At 45.7% G+C, this 21897-nt stretch overlaps 1 protein-coding gene across 1 annotated transcript; it reads left to right on the forward strand.

Annotated features, from left to right (window-relative positions):
- Positions 1–695: 695 nt before the first annotated feature.
- LOC149851728 (butyrophilin subfamily 1 member A1-like) lies at positions 696–21303 on the forward strand. Its single transcript, XM_090030443.1, has 8 exons — positions 696–6014; positions 6868–7215; positions 9541–9822; positions 12693–12797; positions 17735–17755; positions 18178–18198; positions 19422–19454; positions 20905–21303. The coding sequence occupies exons 1-8, from the start codon at positions 5819–5821 to the stop codon at positions 21159–21161; spliced, it is 1263 nt and encodes a 420-aa protein (XP_089886569.1). The 5' UTR covers positions 696–5818; the 3' UTR covers positions 21162–21303.
- The last annotated feature ends 594 nt before the right edge of the window (positions 21304–21897 follow it).

A 21897-nucleotide genomic window follows, 5' to 3' on the forward strand; every position in this document is an offset into this window, starting at 1 on the left:
GGCTTGGCCTTGCTCTAATTCTTGCTATAGGCCCCAAAGCCCTTTCTTGGATCTTGCTCTCAGAGCATCCATCTTATGGGAAGACGATGTTACCCTTCGTAGTGGCTTGAGAAGGTTCAACAAAAACCACAGCTCAGTTGTGGTTTTCTGTCCAAGATGCAGAAGACTAAACCAATGAATTCTGGTTAGTTTATTGTGATTACTAAACCATTAAGCAGCCCATTAGATATAGACATATGCTACCTCTCCTTGGGCCTATTATGGTGGATGCAGCAATTAATGGAGGAAGCTGGATACAACTAAAACAATATTCAATATTTATAGATTGGTTTTTTAAAAGTGCAGGCGTGGTAGATTAGATTGCTTGTGTTGTGTGATAATAAAGTTGTGCGTTGGCTCTTTTCTAGGGTGTGCGACTATTAGAGTGCTTGTGTTGTGCATTAATAAATTTGTGTTTTGGTTCTTCTCTGGGGTGTGAGATTATTAGATTGCTTGTGTTGTGTGTTAATAAATAGCTGTGTTGTTCTTCTGGGATGTTGGTTCTTGTTTTCTGGGTTGTGCAATTATTAGATTGTTTTGTGTGTAGTGGACTGTGGCGGGCTAATGAATCTGATTATTGATTATGAATAATAACTAGAGTGGGTGTTGCTCTTCTGTGACATGAGGTTGTATATAGTTAGTTATTACAGACATCTTCTGTGAATATATGACTTCTATGATGTGTATGAGTGTGTGTAATTGTGCTTCCTTGCATAGTGATGGATCACACTGCCAGGGAAAACACTGAGCTTTCTGTTTTAAAAGTATTGCAAAAAACAGAAGCAAAAGAGAACAAATATGCATGTAAACTAACTATAATAATATTAATAACTAATAACTACTATATATAATCTGACTAGCTTCTTTTTCTATGAATATCTGATTTTTCATCTTCTATGTGTGTATAAGTGTGTGCAATGTGTGCTTCCCTGCACAGTGATGGATCACACTGCCAGGGAAAACACTGAGCTTTCTTTTTTTTAAGTTTCCAAAAAAAAGAGAACAAATTTAAATTGAAAGAAATGAATTGGATAGTAGTAAGTAAAGAGAGTCTAAGTTAAACTAAGCTAAGCTAAGGTAAATCCTATCCAATCCTTTCTAAGAACAAAACAGAGCAGGCAGCTGACTGACTAAGAAGCAAGCCAGGCAGCACAGTACCTTTCTGACACTGTTGCTCACTCAGAACCAGCTCACAAAAGGCGCGGCAAGCCTACAGACAGAGGCTTTTATGCTGTTTCTATGTCCCCCCCCAGACACTGTAATTGGAAGGGCAGTCAGAGAGAAATCATGCTCACTGGCCAGCTAGAGATGTCAGTCCTCCCCACCTTGATCCCTCTCCCCACCCTACTCCCCTTCCTCCTTCTAAGTTTCTCTTTCCCCATTCAGACAGCCCTCTGAATTGCCGAGTATTTTCCAAATCGATTCAGAAGCTCCAAATCTATTTGGAAAGCTTCAGCTTCTAGCGATTCGATTTAGATTCGTAGATTTGGCCTCCAAATTTTCTGAATCATCTCTGAATCTGAAGTCGTGATCCCAAGCTTTGCACAGCCCTATTATCTGTGATTTCTACCTGGGTCCTACTGATCACATGCTTAGCTATTTTGCAAGCCTAGAGGAAAACAAAGTTGTATTAAAAAACTCTGACTAATTGCTTTGAAGAATCTTATTCACAGGTTAAAATATGAACTTAATACTGTACTATTAATTAGGATAAATACCAAAACATACAAAGGATACGTAGCTATTTGGTTCAATATCAAGAAAGATTTCATGTTGTTGCCATTTGACACAGTTGTGGTTAACTTTTAGTTAAAAGTAAAGACATCCCTCTTACAAGGTTGTTTCAGTTACTTGTTATACACTTTGCACTTTATAACATCATTTGTGTTATTCTTCTCTTTCTATAGCAAGAACTGAATTAATGCAAACGAGATAAGCTTTGGCTCTTTAAGAACGTTGAAATTGAGGAACATACCATGTTTTATTGCTAGAGTCTGAAGGTTAAAATGATTCGGGCTTCTAGTCGACAAACAATGCAGGAGCTGCCATGAAAACATGGATTCTTTTGGCAAGTAAAATACTCATAATGAAAAAGAAAAGGTTTACTATCTACTAGAAAAGTCAACATGAACACAGAGAGAAAGCCTCATCTTTTGTGGGAATAAAAATATCAATCTCATTTGGATTATAGGTATTTCTTTAAGATTACATATGTCTACACCCTAAGCAGGAATCTATTGGGACTGCTGCTGATTTTCTTCATTCACTTTCAAAGTTGCTGAAGAGAGATAGAGAAGGAGACCCACAAACCCAATGTAAGAGGAAAGTCTGGTATCTGACTCTTCAGAGAGACAGCTCCACTACCACAAACACCACTACCTCTTCCGTTCACTTGAGAAAACTAGAATGAAACGTAAAATTCCCGTCCTCCATTGGGATTCTCTTCCCAGCTTCATCATTTTCTTCATTTCTTTCCCTCTTCATCAGCTGGACTCAGGTAAGACTTCTCTTTCCTTCAATGTGCATTATGCTTTTACTTATGAGCTGTAACTCCATTTGTGAAAGCTCAGATCTTCTGGCCATGTTGTCAGGTTTACAAGGTTTTGCCATGACAGCCCCAGCGCCACAGAAGCAGAAACAGGTTCTTATTTGGCTCATTTTATTCCCCCCACTTTGAAAGAAAATCTCCTCTTTTTCCCATAGTTTTTTGTTTGTTTTTTTCAATAGCGACTACAGCTGCTTTTGTTGCTTCATTGTTTCTAGCTTACCCACCTGCTTGCAGTTTTGTTGAGGTCAGCATGTTTTGTTTTGTTTTTTAAATTAATAAGAAACTGTTTGTAGGACTGATGTTTAGTTGACAGTATTTGTCTGGGGGTGCTTTTTAAGTGGTGGTAGTAGGAGTAGTAGTAGTAGTAGTAGCAGCATTAAAGCCATAATACTATGAGGTTTCTTTTTTGCTGAGAAGCATCAGAGCCCTGGGCTCAAATTCAGAACCTCATTGTGCCAGTGGAGGTCTTTGTACCCCAAGACAGATTCCTCAAACAGCGTTCATAAGATAAGGCAAAAAAGAGAAGTGCTAAGCAACTGAAATTTCTGGGAGACCTAGACAGACAGATGCCATATCAGGCCTGTGGTTCTTGTGGATGGAGTTACTCCTGTGCTCAGCTCTAAAGAAGGATCCTAGTACCGAGTGCTGAGCGGAGAATGAAGACTCTGCCTACTAGGTTCCCTGAGAAAGTGTAGAGAGAGAGCGAGAAGGGAGTAAAAGTAAGTCTTTATTGCTACTGAGTCTCCCTCTAGGCATTTTCTCTAGCTCTACCTTGCTGAATATTGTCAACACCCCCAATGTGAACAGCTGAGCTTTCCATCCCCCACCTCTCCTGCAGCTTGTTCAGTATTCACCCAAGCGAGGCAGGATGAAGCAGAGGCAGGCCCCCAGTGCACCTCTGCATCCCATCTCCATTGCTCACAATTAGGGTAAAACATAGAGGAAGAGACAAGCTGTGGCTATAACTCCTGAAAAGGCTCAATTAAGCTTCCTGTTTATATCAAGAAGAGCTTGTCAGCACAAGGAGGCTACTGAATTGCATCCAGCCAGCCCTTGTTACCTAGCTGATAGCAGTCCAACTAGCCCCAGCTGCCTGCATGGGCATGGCTTCTTGCTTATAAGCAGGAGCCCTTTCAACATCCAGCAACCTACACAATAGAATTGATGCCTTATCTATCCTTGGGTTGCTGATTTCTTACACTTAGTGGCTACCTTTAATTTTCTGGTTTCCTAGTCCCTAGACCCTGGCTGTTGGTTCCTAGTGTCCTAGGTCAGGTTTTCTGGTTTCACTGCTGTTCCTGATTGCTGGTTCCTCTCTACTGGCTCCTTGTTCCAGACTGCCTTGCTGGCTCCTTGATCCCCTGTGCTCCAGACTAATAAACTTTTGTTCCCTGATAACCAGCTCATGACTTAGCTTGATGGCTCTCCACACCCCAGTCCCACACAGCTATAGTTTCCTGCTCCATACCCCCTGGCTAGTGGTATTGGTTTAGGTCCCTGTCTCTTGATCTTGACTTTCTCCCCACCCCCAGCATGTAGTGCCAGCCAGGGTGACCACCTGTGTCCCAGTCTGTTACACACCTCAGCCTCCTGCCCTGCCTGTTGCTGATCCTTTGACTCTAGTTGTGGCCCTTTCTTCCTGACCTTGTGTGGTCCTGATCTCCTGGATTGTGACTCTGGGACCAAGCACTTACTGCCTATATCCCAGTCATACCCCTGACAGAGCCCTTCTAGGAATCAGTCCATCTATTGCTTGTCTCTTCTTCTTCTGGGCTTCATGGGGACAGAGCTGCAAATAATGTAAGCAGGGAGTATAGATGTTATGGTTTGAAGTAATTGAGGCCAGTCTCCCCCAAAAGGTACTAACACACTCTGAGTCATGTCATAATGGGATCCAAAGAAACCAGAATAGTGAGGTGATAAAGAAATTCAGAGGGGACACGTGTGTGTGTTAAATCAAACTCCTCTCCCAGATTTAGGTGCTTTACTCAGGGCTGCAAGGAGGCATCCACCCCTCAGCAGGAGAAAGTCCTTAACCATCCCCTGGTATAAGGTCCTTATACCTTTTCTTTCAGAATCTGAATATGTCTGTAACCTGGCTACTCCCAAGGGTGTGCCCTATTCTCAGTTGGCTGGGATGGGTAGGCAGGAGGGGGTGCTGTGAGAGGGATGCCAGAATTTCGAGAAGATCCCTCTTCCCTCTGTAGAGTTAGCCCAAGCCCAAAGTTGTTAACTATATACAATTTACTGAGTTATATGTATATAATATTTAGTTTTATGTTTATGTATATAATATTTACACAGTGAACATTAACCAATAACCAAGGTCAAACCCTAAATAACACTATTTACAACATCACAATACAACACTTCCATTACAAAATATAAGGTGCAAACATAAACAGTCTTAATAACATCTATTTGTTATAGTCCCTGACCCATGGGAAGAGACAGTCCTCCTTCCAAGGGGGTCCCTTGGGGGGTGTCCAGGAAGCGCCAGGAGCCCCTCTCCTTAGGGCCTTGACTAGGCAGGGGGCTGCTCACCCAGCCCCTTCCCTGGGTTTTCCTGCCCCAAACATCTTTCCCCTGTGGGGCCCAGGGGCCCAATGACTCATGCTCCCTCAGGTGCTGGTGGTCAGGGTGCAGCTCGATGGGGTCTCCTCTTCGGCAGCGCCTCTCCAGGCCTCTCCTGCGCTGCTGGGTCCCTCCCCACCTGTGCCCTGCTCTGGGCACCGAGGGCTCAGCTCCTCTCAGCTGCTGCACCACCGCTGCTGGCTTCTGGGCGCTGGGCCTCGCGCTGCAGCGCTGCTATTTCCCCATTCCCTGGCGTAGGCACTGAGGGCTCTTTTAGCACAGGCTGGGCCCTTCAGGCTCCGGCCGTCCATCCTGTTTGGGTGGCTAACCCACACAGCCTCCGCTGCTCCCTGGCTCCCGAGGCTCAGTCCGGGGTTGCAGGCTTGAGCCGCGCCTGCAGCTCCCAAAGCCCGGGCTCCACGCGCTGAACCGCGCTCCGCGACGGGCCCGCGCAGTCCTGCACCGCTCCCAGAGCCGGGTCTCCGTGCGCCGCCCCTCCGCGCTGTCAGCAGCCCGAGGGGCTCGCACTGCTCCCAGGGGCCGCGGCAGGAGCCTTGGGCCCCGTGCCCGCTGGGGGAGAGCGCCCCACCTGTCCTCAGCCCCGCTCGTCTCGAGTCCCTGGCTGCAGCTGCCCCGCCGGGGCACGCAGCTCCTTCCATGCGCTCCAGGCGCCGCCCCGACGTCTTCCGGGCCGGCCGCTTCCGGTCTTCAACCGGGTCCGGGGAGCTCTTCTCCCCCTCCCCCCGGCGAGGGGCGTGGCTTTATTTCTCTTGCTGCCTTCTGGTTGGTGGATGGGCTCCACCAATCAAAACATCAGGATCTCAAGCCCGGGGCTCAACCCAAGCCCTGCCAGGTGAGCCTGCTGCGTGCCGCTGAAGCTTGGCTGGGGGAGGGGCGGCCGGTAGCGCCCTCCAGTCCTCCAGTGCTTGGCGCACTTCGGCAAGGTGCGAGACACCCAATCGAATGCTGTCTCCTGCTGAGGAGAGTCACGTCTACATGACTACAGATCTTCCCCGGAACGCCCGCTGGTCTCTCTGTATATATGCTGTGGAAAAGGCACTTTGTCTTCCTGTGCACGTTCTTCCATTTTGCAAAATATAAATCAGAGTTCAGGGCGCTAGAGGCACGAAATAAGTGCGAGCTTTGTTTACATGCTAGTCTTGAGTTCAGAAAAGCTCGGTCCCTGGGCATACCGAAGAGAGACTGGAAGTCCCCCTCTCTTAAAATAGCGTTTTTTTTCCTGGTGGTGAGGTTGTTATTCTAAGAGTTGGGTTTGAATCCCTATAGATAAATGAAACAAAAAAGTAAAATATCCCGCTGCCTGAGGGGATATGGTAACCACTCGTCTATTGGATGTCAGTGGTGGACAGGACAGCGGGTTTTCCTTCACTGCATTTTGGGAACCCAGCCCAGTACATGTGTGCTAGCAATGTCTTAAGATTATCATCCAGATTCAGCTCCTCTGAACCTGGCCCACGCTGGCTCTGCTCCCTGGTGACAGTCATTGAAATGCCTTCTTTCCTAGTAGACTGAGCAGCGCACAGTCACAATATTCATTTATAAATACAAAGGCCAACGCGCAGGCCATGTGGATGTGTATTTGATACAGCCAATATTTAGCACCAAAATTGTTGACCCTCTTAATTCTTCTGATTATCGCTGACCACCTACATTTACTTTTGCTTTCCCTTGGCAATATTTCACAGCCGAGTTCACAGTGCTTGGACCTGCCACCCCTATCACTGCCATCGTGGGTGAGGACGTTGTGTTACCCTGTTACCTGTCCCCTAGGATGAGTGCTGAGAACATGGAGGTGACGTGGTCACGGCCCCAACCCTTATCAGCTGGACAGCTGTACGGTGATGAAAAGGATCGTGCTGAGTTTCAGACGCCACAAGATCAGGGGAGGACAGAGTTTCTCAAGGAGAACATTGCCAATGGAAGTGTTGCTTTGAGAATACGTAACGTCAGACCCTCCGACGAGGGACAATACGAATGTTTTTTTCAGTCAAGTACTTTTTATGCAGGAGCCACACTGGAGCTGAAGATCGCAGGTAAGAAGCCTGGAGTGGGGTGGTTTTACCAGACTTGTAAGTAGCTTACGTTAAGATTTCTTTTGGAGATGAGTTGTACTGGGCAGATTTGGTTTGCTACTTTGTTTTGTTTGTAAGTATTAGAGTTGGTCAGTATTTTTCCTTAAAAAACACTGAAGTTGGAAAAAGGTTATTTCATCAAGAAGCGTATTCCTGTGGGAAGTGTCTATTTTCAGTTAGTTGTTGTAGATATTGCTCGAAGAATTTAAAAACAAAGTGGCTAGCCTCATAAAAATACAAATGCAGCTACACTTTCACAAACTCAGCGTGACAAAAATTGTGTTTTTTAATTTGTTGTAGTGGGGGGAGGGGAGAATGATTTCCAGTCAGTATCTAGAATTGCTCTTTAGATTAGCCTATTTTCTCTACTGACAGTGATAAGAGTATGAGATGTGGTAAAGAAATGGCAGCCTGCATCTTTCTGCAGTAGAGAAAAAAATGGATTACAATTCTACATAAACTTAACGCTATGGACCACTATTACTCTCTGATAATCTTCCAAACAGTCAAATAAAAACCTAACGTGTCATTTTGGGAGGATGTGACACATACAGGATTGTGGGGACAAACTGCTCTGTTCCTAGCTCTTCAGTCAGTGTTACAGAAATATTGAGATGAGTGTGAAAATCAAGCTGGAGGCACAGAGAGTCATGCCGGCTTTGTGTTGGATTCAGCGCAGTTGTATATACAGTACCACAGGGATATCAAACTCATCCAGGTCTGCAGGCTGGATGAGTGGCAGGGGGCCCACCCATGGACTAGACTGGCCCCACATCCTGGATCTGGAGTGGGCACCGTGTGAGGCTCAGTCCTGCTCCACCCGCCACATGGCTGGGCTGTGCAGGAGGTGAGATGGAGCAGGTGCCATGTGCAGCATATGGGGGCCATCCAGCACGCCTCCTATGCATCATTTCAAGACCCACACACAGCACCAGGGCCAGATGAAATAGCTCCATGGGCTGTATCTTTGACACCCCTGCAGTAAACAATGAGTCGAAAGACTGGCTCCTGCAGTCATTTAAATCTGCAGCTGGAGAAATTCATAGCAGTGGCTGCAGTATCATCACATTCCTATGACAACCCCATCACAGCTCACAGCAGGGTTTGGACCAGTGAACTCCAGGGTCAAAAGCATGAGTGTCTACAGCCTCAGTAAAAGAAACACTGTAGGTTGGGCTGTAACAGCTTCATATAACCTATGAATTACGCATCTTGGGTAATGTGCAGTATACACTGCATTGACCAGAGGTAATGTGAGGATCTAGCACATGGCTGAACCTTATATGGACATGGTCCCAAGTGCACACACTTTGTAAAGTAACTTCACAAGACACACACACACACACACACACACACATATGCACAAAGCAGGCCTCAAAACATCCTCTCAGTGTTTACATGCATTTTTTTACATTAATAATTTTCTCCTAGGTCCCTAGGGACAGATATATTTTGGACAGAAAACTCAACAAATCTCAGTAGTAAAACACAAGGAAAAAGATGGCCTGTAAATTATGCAGAGTTCAAGCTCTATGGATTAAGTCAACCCAAAGAGGGATGTTTTACTGGAAGATGCGGATGGAACTCGCTCCCTCCTCCCCTTTTTTTTTAATCTCTGTGTTTTCCCTACATTTATGAGTAAAAGCATCTTGAAGCTTATTTCGCACACACTAGATTTTTCACATATATTTGGGTTGAAGCTTTTGTTACCCCTTTGCAAAACAGGATCTAATATTTGGAGTCCTACAGGTCTCCTTTGTGTATGGATTAGAAATTGGTGATCTGAAATCCAGAATTTTCTTAGTGTTATTTGCCTCATTATGGAGCATACACAAGCCCTTTGCTACGTGGCTGAGCTGGTGGCAGCCTGTAGTCAGGAAGGTGCCGACGACAGTGTAAATTGTAGCTTGGACTCTTGCAGAAACCTCAGCTGGGCACTTCCGGAGAAAGGAAACAGCCCTCTTACCTCTGTCTCTCCAACAACTATATGAGAAATGGGAGTGAGTTTATTTACTTCATCTCCTTAAAGCATGTCTGTGTGCAGTGAATAAATTCACTCAGGAGCTCTGGGCTCAAAGCAAAGGATTGTGCTGTAATGAAGATAAAGGTCCCTCAACCAATCAAGAATTGTTAACGTTTGCGTAATTTGCTCTGCCTATGGGTAGAAGGAATCCAGAAAGAGTATCCATTTAATCTGCCCATTGATTGCTCAAAGTGTTATCTTTTCTGCAGAATATCTATGCAAGTTGATTGGAGAATTAACACATGCCTGCCATTCTCCTCCAGGTTTAGGCTCCAATCCACACATCTCTATTGAGGATTATCAGGATGGAGGGATTCGAGTAGTTTGTCAGTCTACTGGCTGGTACCCTGAACCAGAGGTGCTGTGGAGAGATGCTACTGGGAAGCATTTACAATCGCTCTCTGTAAGAAAATCTGAAGTGGAGGATGGCTTGTTTGGAATACAAGCCTCTATCATTCTTACGCAGCATACCAATCAGGAGTTGTCCTGTTGTATCCAGAACAGACATACCAATCATGAGAGAGAGTCAACAGTTTACATATCAGGTCAGTTAAGACAAAGCCACTCACTGGTTGTTGCTATCGTTGTGCAATGTGCAAAGTAACCCGAAGTGAAAGAACAAACATGTTCTTGAATCAGTGACCCAGCACCCAGGCGACACAAAGTCACTTCTTTGTCCTGTTACATCTATTTGCATCACCTAGGAAAGTGAATCAACTCTCCTGTTCCTGCCTCTCCATCTGTACAATAAGGACAAGAAGGTTATTTACAGCCCCTACTTTTTTCCCAACACTTTGTCATGTCTACTTGGGTTGTAAACTCCTGGTGAAGTCGTCATCTCTTAACTTATGTGTTCTGGGTCTAGTGCAAAGGAGCCTCTAGGAACTTATGTATCATAAATAACAAGTTAAAGTTTGTCTGATTATCTAAAATTACACCAATAAACCAAATGACCGGGAACACTGGACCCTTAAAAGATGGACTTAGGTAAAGGCAGCGTTTTGGAAGGCACCGAATAGCAACAGGCAACATTAATCCTTTATTAACAAAGGGTCTTTGTGGATTTACTCTGGATTTTTTCCTCCAACAGAAAAAGAGGTTTCTTTTGAAGATGGTGTTATCTTGGCGGTTGTAATTATCACATGGTTTTGCAGGTGGGACAGAGCCTCAGTATATGATGCTATGTGGTTTCTAAACAGTCCCCCCTTCCTGTGAACATGTGTGTACAATTCAGTGTGGATAAAGGAGGGTGTTTCACCAAATGCTGAAAATTGTACTCCGTATAGTTAGCAGTAACTTTAAGTATGCAAACGAAGCTATTTTTCTCTCCCCTCTTATTATTGTTTCCCATGTGGTGAGAGCCTGTAACACCTAAGCCTTCATATTCAGACTGCCTTCCCACTGCATAGCCTTCCTGCCAGCATTTACAGCCCACTGTCTTGTCTAAAGCAGAGTCTTCCACCGTCTTAAAAGGAAAGTCAAACAAGCAAACCCACACACGAGCAAGAGATATGGGTTAACTATCTTCCAGTGCCTGAATAACAATGAAGCCTCACTCCAGTGGGCATTACAACCAAACAAGCGTGCAAAAACTGTCCTGTAACTGTGGAACAGACCTTGATTCGCAAAGAAATCTCTATGTAGTTCTGCTAAGTAGCTGGCCCAGCAGAGCACCCCCATAGCGCATGCAGGCAGGCTGGCAGTCGTGGGCTTCTGCTTCTGGTGCTTTCACTGTCCCCATCAGCTGAAACAGTCTAAGCCACAGAAATGACTTCTTTTGGCCTGGCTTTGTGCATTGGGGTGTGAAGAGGTGCGATCCCTAACTATTGACACAGAAGAACCTAGTACAGTCTTTATACTAGAACAAGTGAATCTCTGCTGACATCAGCTGTATCCAGCTGGCCTTGCAGAACATACGTATGCATTCCTGCACTGTTCGAAGGGCTTGTAGTGCCCATTTTCCCAGCTGTAAGCTATAACTGCACAAGTGCAGCTTTACCAATACAACTGTGGCTGCACTGGGGCTTTTACAAACATACCTATGTAACCCGGGCAGTACTCCAAGAGGAACCCCCTCTCCAATTGAAAGGATCAAAGCAGGTGCACAAGCGCTGGGGGAGGTGTAGGGACTCTCCTCCCCCTATAGAGCAGAGCCAGACCACCAGTGGCAACAGAACCATATATCTTTTAATGAGGGAACAATACTGGGAGCATAACAGGCATAAATCAGAGGGTATAGTGGACACTACAATGCCCCAAGAGGGCAGGATTCAACAAAGGTTAGACACTTACAATCATTGACAAGAGACAGGGTTAACAAAATATAAAACACAAAGAGCAGAGCAAACAATACGGGTTGGTGAAATATAAAAAGGCACAAAATACAAAATGTCAAATCACAAGGGAAATATAGGGCCTAGGTACCTGGAGAGGGAGAAAAGTGGGGAAAACACAATGGCCCCTTGCCACCGCAAGAAGACTTGCTTCTTGTTAGCTCACTCACCCCAAATCACCCCAGCTGGGACTTGAATTCAGATCTCCCACGTGGTCGGCAGGAACGCTGCCACGCAGCCACCACTGGGGGCACTGCGCCAGCCTACTAGGGGGCGTGACCTTCCTGGAGCTCCGCCTCTCAGCGAGCTGCCTGGCCTCTGATTGGAGGAGCTGGAAGCAGAGCGGGGAACCTCTCAGGTCACTGCTCAGATCCTTGCCGGAGCCGGGGCGCCTCCTGCTGGCTGCAGCCTCTCCTTGGGGATCCTGGAGCCCAGCGGGAGCCTCTCTTGCCGGCTGCATGCGGCGCTGCTGAGGGTCCCACTGCTGCCTGCAGGTCCCGCTCCTTCAGGCTCTTCTGGGGCAACTGCTCCCACCCGCTGGCCCAGCTCTTGCCAGCTCTTTGAAGCTCCTTCCTGGTGATCCCTCACTGGGCTCTCCTGAGTCAGCCCTGCCCCTTTTATCCCCCTCCAGGTGACCCAAGGGGCCAATCAGGGGACACGGAGGGTGAGTCTCTGGGGCCCAATTGGTGCGGAAAGGGAATCCCAAGTCCTCCAATCATCTTTTGCCCTTTCCAACCCCCTGGGCCAGGTCACTGCCAGCTAGCCTGTCACACCTATAAACTAGTTTAAATTCACCCATAAAAGAGAAAGTTTTCTTTATGTTGTTTTGTTGTTTTAATATAGCCAGGGCATTAGGTACATCCCATTATACTCTATACACTGCAGAGTAATTACATCTCTAATTTATGTTAGCTGGAGTCTTGTTTAAACAGTTGTGTTTTCTGTAGTACAGACATGACCGTATTTCATTTTTTGTGTAGCCCAGTTTGGTTGGAGATAAATTTATATCAACTGGAAGCAATTTGATTTTGTTTTCACTGCTTACATAGTAATGTCAGTCCTTTTGGGGTTCTGTTTTTCAGATCTTTTTTTCCCAAGGATGAATCCCTGGATCCTAGCCCTTTGTATGATTCTGGTGCTTTTGTTTCTTTTCATTGGCCTGACTGTTCATCTCTTTAAGATAAAAGGTAAATATTGGAGAGGGAAATGGATCATAATTCAGATTAATATAGTTCCCTAACAGATAAATAAAATGTAGAGTTTCTGGTGGGGTAGTATTAATGGAAAACCTGTAGCCATTCTGTTCACTAATCAGCCCCAAGAAGGAAATATTGGTACGTTTTCCCATGTAGTGGGTAGGGCATGTTTTGGTAATGTCTTGATGGCTTCCTGTTGCCACAATGAAGACAGGCTCATAGTTTCAGATTGTTCATAAAACAGGTGATATAGGCCTCAATGGGGATCCTGGGTTTCTCTGATAAAAAACCCCAAATTTTCTGACTTAAAGTAGTAACCCAAATTCCACATTTTTCTGTGATTAAAATGAAACACTGCTATATATATAAAATTTGGTGTTTCATTTTAATCATGGAAAAATGTGGATTTGGGGCTAGTTTTTTAAATCAGAAAATTTGGGATTTTTGTATCATAGAAAGCAAGGATCCTTGGCCATCAAAGAGCCTTTCCTGCTATCTCAGTATGGTTTTTTTTTCATCAGTGCAAGCACTTTTACAATCTGTTTGTGTGACATGTTATGATATGCTTATACATAATTACCCAACAAAGAAGCAAGATCTTTGGCTTTCTTTTCCCCTAAAACACATGTTTGACATGCTTTCTGCTCTGAAGGAAACATACGGTCAATTTCAACATCCTCGGTCAACTTTTATCTCTTGATGATAGTGATGAGAAGCTTCCATATCGTAGTCAAGCGATAGTCTTAAGGGAGTTGTCAAATGATGCTGCGCCCGGTGCTAGATCCAGACATAGGGCTCCTGTCAGGTTAAATCCACAGAACCAGTGGCTGAGGCAGCAGTGTGTCCAGGGGTGGTGGCAGGGGCCCAAGGACCCCAGATTCATTGGTTGGCCACATCCCCCAGTCACAGGGAACTCAGCAAGCTGACTACAGCAGCTCCATGAGCTGCATCTAGCCTGCAGGCCATATGTTTGACACCTCCTTAAGTTGTTAGCATCAACTGTTTCCTTTCCTGGATTATTTTTTTAATAAGCAAAGCCCTGCCTTCCTCCTTCTACTTAGATAACTTTTTCCAGTGTTTCTTGAGCAAGTTTCTGAAGTTGAGGATGTAACTTAGTTAAGCTCTTCTGCTAATACAGGCAGTCCTCAGACTTAAGACACAACTGGTTCCTGAAAACCGTGTCATAAGTCAAAACGTTGTAACTTGGAATACATTTTCTCATAGGAACAAGGTTACAAATGGGGTATTGGTTCCTGTACGATGCTTGATACACCTGTGTTGAGCTGGTAAATCTGTTGTAGCGGAAGGGAAGGGGGCAGATTGATGCCCCAGCAGTGAAGGAGGGATTGGGGTGTGGGAGGGGACAGGGGCTGGGTCAAGCAATGCCCAGCCAGGGCTGGGGGAAGGGGTGCGGGACAAAGACACGGCTCATCCAGGGGGTGCAGGAATGTGGGAGGTGGCACCCCCACTGCACTCTGCTCGCCTGGAGGCGGTGCTGTGGCTCCATCCTGCACCCACCCTGTCCCGCCTGGGTGAGTGGCGGCAGGTCATAATCCTCGCTGCCAGCACCGCTGTGCCCACCCGGAGTGCAGTGCAGTGCAGCCACGGTCCTGCACACCCCACACAGATCTGGGGGCACACACCCCCAACTTGCCCTCCTGGACCAGCAGCGCACAGCAGTGGGAGCCACCCTCCCCCCACACCCCCCAGATGAGCCTCACCTTTGTCCCACACCCCCCATCCCAGCTGGGTAGCGCTCACCCCAGCCCCTAACCCAACCCCAGCCCCAGCCCCAGCCCCAATCCCGCCTTTCCAGCTGGGCCATTGATCTGCCCCCTCCCCCTCCACCACAAAAGACTTACCAGCTGGACGCAACTGTATCGAGGATCATTAAGTTGAAACCTCGAAACAGGGTCCCATTGATAAAGGTTGTAAGGGCCGTTCGTCAGAACTCAAAAAGTCGTAAGTTGAGGGCTGTCTGTACGCATGGTGTCGATACCTTTGCAGTGATAACCTTCTCAAGCTTCTTTATACACCCCCATCAGTGATCAGCACTGCCATTCAGTGAATTAGGCATCAGCTGATTCAGACTGTTTTTTCAAGGCACTTGCGCAAAATATGGGAGGATGTCCTCCTTTCTCTTTGCTCACGTATCATTACATTCTAGAAAAGACAGCTCTTCGGTTCTGTCCTTTCTTTTCAGCACTGTTCATTGCCTTTTCATTAGACAGGCTTGGCTCCAAAGGCCTTGTAGCAGAGACCAAACCTGATTTTCCTTTCTTAGAAGAGTTTTTAAGCCCCCAGCCTTGAGAGTCAGGCTCCCTCTTGTATTGTCTTCTGACCCCATGATTCTTGTGGTCTTACTTGCCCAGTGGCTGACCTTCAGTAGGATGAGATAGGCCTAGAAACCAGAGGCTAAATCCTATTGTGCTTTATATGCTTAAATGGCATATCTGTAGTTGGGGAATAGCAGTTTTTCAGAGTCTGGAATTCAACTTTGGGCACACAAGTATGAGCACACATACTGGACCTGCTCAGCTGTGTTGCATTCTGCATTGCATGTTTGTGCAGGTATGTATTGAAGGCCAGCTAAGTCCTGATATTAAAGCTGGGCAAAAATCCACGATCAGTAGAAGTTAGACAGTGAAGGAAGATGGCCCTCTCTTCTGATGGTTAGGGTGCCCACCCAGGAATTGGAAAAACCAGGTTTCAGGTTCTTCTCAGCTGGTTTGAGCCTCCACTCCTCTGATTTCCCAGCACAGTGTTCTGCGCACCAGTACACAGGTTAGGGGTTAAGCAGCCTCTTTGTTTCTTCCCTTCAGGCTAATGCATTGCACCTTGCATTTAATATTCATTGGATAAAATAGATGGGGGTAGAGAAGTTTCAGTCCAACTGGGAACAAGAGTCCAAGCTGGAACCCGAGGCCTCCTCCCTTCCAAAGCCATGGCCATTTCTGTGTGTTGCCACCATCTGGGATAGTCTCTTCCTCCTGGCTCCACTTATGACCCAGAGGCATAACTGGTTAGTGCTACATGTTGGGCATAAGTGGCACGTGATGCAGGAGCAGCAGCTGGTGCTTCACTGCTGCTGAGGGCAATTCCCCACTGGTTTTCAGCATAAAAAAAACCAAAGTGAAATCTCCCCCAATAGAAATGAACCACCAACCTCTGCTCCTGCACTGTGCATCTGCCTAGAGGGGCAGGCTTCCACTTGGGTCGTCTTCTGCACCCGCGATTCTCGTAGTCTCGGCCATTCTCCCCGCCCCCGCCGGAGCTGGACCTGCAGGAAAGGTGCAGAGTGCAGGGGGAAGGGGGACGTGTTCCCCTACCTCCGTCCCTGGCCCACCCCTTAGGCACTGCCTGTGGCTCAAGCCCCGCTTGCCCACCCACTGTTCTGCTACTGTTGTCTCTTTCTCTGCACAGCCAAGAAAAGGGCTGGAGAGACTTCAGCCTGTGACTGGGTGCTTTGAACACCTTTCTGTGAAGTAGGAGATGCGCCTTGAAGTGATGGACAAATGTCCTTACCAGTGTGCTATTCGGCTATAACCCAGGTGGCTGTGCCTCCCCCCACTCCATTTTGCTCCCAGCAGTCGAAGGCAGCAAGTGATATAACATCACTGTGGGGTGAACTAGAAGCTGGAAGGGTGTGCACGCGCCCAAACTGCAGTTACACGGCTGTGTCGTATTTTTTAGGTGCGTAAAGAGAAATTAAATTTAGACTTCTGTTTCTTGATACTTCCAGCACTGTTCTCTCTCATCTATTGTCCTTTCTTATGACATTATTTCCAACTTGTCTAATATAAATTGTGAGAAATAGCCTGTATGGGAAGCCTATTTAAGTCAGGCAACCATTGTTCAGGAAAATCCCCACAATTCTCTTTCTTTGCTCAACTGAAGCAATCTCTACGTGTATCCCAAACTGCCACTTCTATGTCAGGGTGGTGGTTTAATCATGGTTTTACCAATTCCTCTTCATCCCCTCCGTATCTTTTCTTGATGGTTTTGTAGTCATCTGATGATAATTTGCCCCAACCTGTGTGGCTTGAAACATCCCCCTGGGGCAGGGCTCTCACCAATATCGTCACAAGTTCCATTTATGTCACTGTTACAGCCCCCTATGAACACACATCTTGTTTTTGGAAGGCAGAATCTATAAAAAATGACTTTTTTCCAGAGTCACAGCCAACTCTGTGAGAAAGAGTAAGTCCTCCTAGAAATATGGAGTGTCCTGAAAATGTGGCAAGCCAGGAGAAAGTCTGGTCAAGGAAGCAGGGACTTTCTGGTGTGGCAGGACAACAACAAGGCTAGGCCCCAGCCCCTTGCAAGGGTAGACTGTCAATAGTTCCCTATATAGGTTCCTGTAAATAATAAAGTGTTGTTTCCACAACACACGTCTCATCAAGATACTCCAGGCTGAATGCAGCAGCTCACTTGCCTTGAGCCAGTTCAGTTGCTCCCTCAGGCACAGGCTACAGTGTTCAGTCAATAGCTTTGAGGGGGTTAATACTACACTTTGCTTCTGCTGTTTGCAGCTCCAGGGAAAAGTGGCAGCATCTTGGCTCCCATAAGACAGTGTCTGTGTGCTCTGCTCCTCTCTGCTATGCCAGTGAAGAGAATTCAGCTTGTCAGCTTAAAATATGCACCCCAGTTTTGGAAGGCTGATTGGAGGGGGAAAATACATGTGGTGTGCAAGTAAATATAGTAACCCCTTATTCAACTTCCCCTTGTTGATTATTAGGATTCCAGTACTGAAGGCCATAACCCCCCAAAGAAAAAACCTGCTACATGTATCTGCTGAGCTTTCCTATAAATCAGCTACATCCCTCTGCACCATTTATGAATTACATAGATACCAAATTTGATCAGGTAACCATAAGGGAGAATCTCTGGAGCGCAGTGAATATTTGTTTGTTTGTTTGTTTTTTTAGGGAAACTTACTGCAGAAATTGGTAAGTCTCATTTCCCCTTTTTTGCTTTTGTATAGGGTTGTATCCTAGTTACTATACTGTTGCAAAAATAGAAGAAAGGAAAGGAATCTCATTAAACAAAACTAACTATAATGTTGACAATCTTGTATAATAGAAGGAGATAACAGAAAAAAGAAAGGGAAAGGACCACCCCCCAACACACACATGCATGTGCGCATGCGCGCACACACACACACACACACACACACACACACAAGCTCTTTACCTTTGAATTAATTTAATCTCTGCTAAGACATGCACTTTTACTTCTATTATCTTTTATTATCTATAACTGCACCATTTATAAATTACATAGATAACAAATTTAGGCCTTTGATCAGGTAACCAGGAGGGAGAATCTCTGGAACATGGTGGTTATTTGTTTTTGTTTGTTTGTTTTGTAGGGAAACTTACTGCAGAAATTGGTAAGTCTCATTTCCATTTTTTGCTTTTGTATAGGGTTGTATACTAGTTACTATTCTGTTGAAAAATAGAACAAAGAAAAGGAATCTCATTAAACAAAACTAACTATAATGTTGACAATCTTGTATAATAGAAAGAGATAACAGAAAAAAGAAAGGGAAAGGACCACCCCCCAACACACACATGCATGTGCGCACACGCACGCACACACACGCACACACAGAGCTCTTTACCTTTGAATTAAGTTAATCTCTGCTAAGACATGCACTTTTACTTCTATTATCTTTTATTATCTATAACTGCAATCTCTTTAGTTGCCAGTTTAACTCAGAATGAATATTTGTGACCAAATTTTCTTCCAAAATTATAAATCTATACAAATAATCATTGCGCACCCGTTCCTGTAGAGGTATGAACAGCTAGTTATAAACAAAAATCAAATTTTCAAAGCTTGGTAAACATGTAGTTGTGGAGATGTAGGGATAGACAGTTAGATGACCCTTGAGGTCTCTTCCAATGTTAGGAGGCTATGTTTCTGCTTAATTATTTCCCAAAACACTTTAATTGAGATGTAGAGAAAAAATAGAAGAATTTTTGACTCTATTAATTTATTGGGGACACAGTGTTTCATGAACAAAAAAACAATGTTTTAATTATTGAATTTCAAAATTTACAACAACCTTTATCTGAAACAAAAATAGTTTGGGGTTTTTTCTTTCTTTTTTCCTGAAAAGGCCATTTCTTGAGTAAAACATATATGTATTTTTAATTGACATAAAAGTTTATGCTCAGAGTCAAATCTATTAAGTAGAGCCTTCACAGATGTAACGGTAAAGATACACATCAGTTTCCCCAAGACAATGGTGCCTGGACCATGTTCTAACTCCCCAGAGATTTATTGGAAGATTTTTCTCCAATTTCCATGATAACAGGTTTAAACCTTTTTAACCTTTTATTTGCAACATAAATCTTGTGTTTTAAAATGTGATTTTAATTTAATGGTTACATAAATGATAGGATCATATAATGGAAAAGAATTTGTTACATACGTAACAACAGAGAGGTATGATCTAGGTGTGATTTAGGTATGTTTCTGATTCTTTCTTCCACCATAACTTTGGGTAGACATTCTAGAAACATTTTATTTTTTCCTTCAGCGTATCACACTGTACACTCCTGAATCCTACAGTATTTTTCTCATCTTTGGTTATGTTGTTGATTTCAGGCTGGAGACAATGTACTGTACCTGTAACACAAGGTAATAAAGATGATATTTCGTTGTCCAGATCCCCTTCTCCCTTAAGAAAATGCTGTCCCTTCTCCCCACATGTGGAAGTGGATAGCACATGGAAACCTCCACCAGCACCTGCATGTTGCTGCGCATTATATGAATGACGTTTGCTGCAGGTTCCAAAGTACAGCCATGCCAGTGTGCTTCCAGACACGACCACATCTCCTCCTCCTCCGCGGGTGCACGCGCCTGTGGGGATTCCTGAGAGCTCTTCCCTCCATGAGATGGAGCTGATTGCACACTCATCTATGTAGGGCTAAGGCCTGCTCTCTCTGCCCACAGTCCATCCCTTCCCCACTGATGTTTAGAGGGGGTGTACATAGAACAGGGGCCCTAAATTGAAGTTGTGGATGCTTTGCTCCATGGCTGCAAGGGAAGGAAACTAAACCTCAGTTTAGCAGTAGCTGTACTGTGGTAACATGACCGCCACAAGATCTCAGCTGGGCTCCGGAGCAGCTCTATGCCCTGCCACACACCCTGCAAGCTGAGGTGGCATTAGAGAGGGTCCTTGCGGGGCGTATAGAAGTTTCTGGCTGTGGTGTGGGAAAAAGATTATTTCTTTTTTCTCCAAAGACTGTCTTCTGGCATATGCATAAAAAAACCCTAAAACCAGTAGAAATGTGTGTTGCTCTTTAAAAGAGGAATATTTCCTACTCATGTCACCCTACGGAAATCATAGCACAGCAAGGAGATGTCATGTCAAATTCTAGGAAGGGGGCAGCTGGAACAAAAAATATAGAGCATTGGAAGGAGGCACTGCAGGCGCTGTGAGCTGTGTACATATTTTCCACTTCACAGCCTCCACTGGATCTCATTTGAGATACAAGGATTTCCAATCCCCTCCTTGGTGAGAAACAAGCATAGGAGGGTTGGATTCTGAGCATGGGGAACTGGTGCCACCTTAGTTGGAGGGGGCACATGCTCCCCCCAGCGACCAGTCAGCAACTGAGATGGGGGGTCCCCCCATGGCCAATCTCACCAATCAGAGGAAGTACCCTCATGGCAAAACTTACCAACTTGTGAGTGGCTAGTGCTTGCACTCCCTAGCTGGCACTCGCAGTGGGGAGGCACCAGTGCTCCCATCTGCCCTACCCACCATCGCCTAAGCAGGGAGCGTGGCTGGTCATGGGGTGCACCAGTGCTCTCAGGGGGTGCACGTGCACTCCTGTGCACCCTCTGCATATCACCACTGATTCTGAGTCCTAGGCCTGGCTCAGATGACCCTTATGCTGTTTCTGACAGGGCAGTGAATCTCCCATGCACTTTGCTGAGATCTCAGAGCTCTTCCCATTCAAAGCCAAAGCAATCCTGGAGGAAGGAAATTCACTTTCCGGCTACAGCAGGCTGGATCACTGAGAAAAGCAAGCCCTCCCACAAGGTTGTACTTAATACTCTGGTTCTCTCTCCCTCCCTACAGAAAATGTGACTTTGGATCCAGACACAGCTCATCCCATCCTCACCCTGTCTAAGGATCAGAAAAGTGTGAATTGGGCAGACAAACAGCAGGATCTGCCTGACAATCCAGAAAGATTTGACACGTGGCGTTGTGTGCTGGGCTGTGAGGGATTCACCTCAGGAAAACATTACTGGGAGGTGGAGGTGGAGGGTAATGGAGATTGGGTTGTGGGGGTTGCCAAAAGGATCTTTGAAGAGGAAAGGAGAGATAAGTTTTAACCCTGAGGAGGGGATCTGGGCAGTGCAGATGTGGGGAGGTCAGTATAGGGCTTGCACCTCCCCTCTGAGGCCCCTGTTTCTGAGCAAAGTCCCCAGAAAAATCATGGTATATCTGGACTACGAAGGGGAGGAGGTGACATTTTTTGATGCTGATAAGGGGATCAAAATCTTCACTTTTCCACAAGCCTCATTTGCTGGGGAGAGTATCTATCCGTGGCTTGGGATGGGTGCAGGACCTCGGCTCATACTGCATCCCTGACCTGGGGAGGAGGGCACAAAAACATTTCAAGCATAAAGTCCAAGACAGAGACAGAGCAAGGTGTCTTGATGACAAGCAATGATGCTGGATTCAGGGGTCTGCAATAAGAAATGGGCAGCCTGTGATCTCACCTCTCCTCCAGAGAAAGGCTGAGACACATTCTGTAAATAATACCAATAATTTACTCTAAAAATATCCTGACATTGGCTTTCTAAAATGTGGTTTGGGGGTCAATGTTCAAGATAGCTCCAGTTTTGTCCCACTCTAAATAATAGTTGGGAGAGCTTGGAAGCTCTTTCTGCGTTGTGTGGAGAGTGGTGACAGTGGTTAAAGCAACTTGCTGCAGCTTTGGAGATGTAAATACAAGCCCTACTGTGTGCTTAGACCAAAGTCTGCTCTCTGTTGACCTCACTGTAAATGGATACTGGTCAGTCAGAAATCAAGGTGGTTGGATTAGGGGCCGATCAGGTCACTTCC

This window comes from Crocodylus siamensis, unplaced genomic scaffold, assembly GCF_052110815.1.
Source record: "Crocodylus siamensis isolate JL-2025a unplaced genomic scaffold, ASM5211081v1 HiC_scaffold_319, whole genome shotgun sequence".
Classification (NCBI taxonomy): Eukaryota; Metazoa; Chordata; order Crocodylia; family Crocodylidae; genus Crocodylus; species Crocodylus siamensis.

What these genes read in the sequence shown, in the direction of transcription:
- LOC149851728 (XM_090030443.1), top strand. Translation starts at nt 5,819, where the DNA reads ATGCGCTCCAGGCGCCGCCCCGACGTCTTCCGGGCCGGCCGCTTCCGG. An exon ending in ACTGGAGCTGAAGATCGCAG is followed by an intron (nt 7,216 to 9,540) that starts GTAAGAAGCCTG and finishes ATTCTCCTCCAG; the next exon opens with GTTTAGGCTCCAATCCACAC. An exon ending in TCATCTCTTTAAGATAAAAG is followed by an intron (nt 12,798 to 17,734) that starts GTAAATATTGGA and finishes TTGTTTTTTTAG; the next exon opens with GGAAACTTACTGCAGAAATT.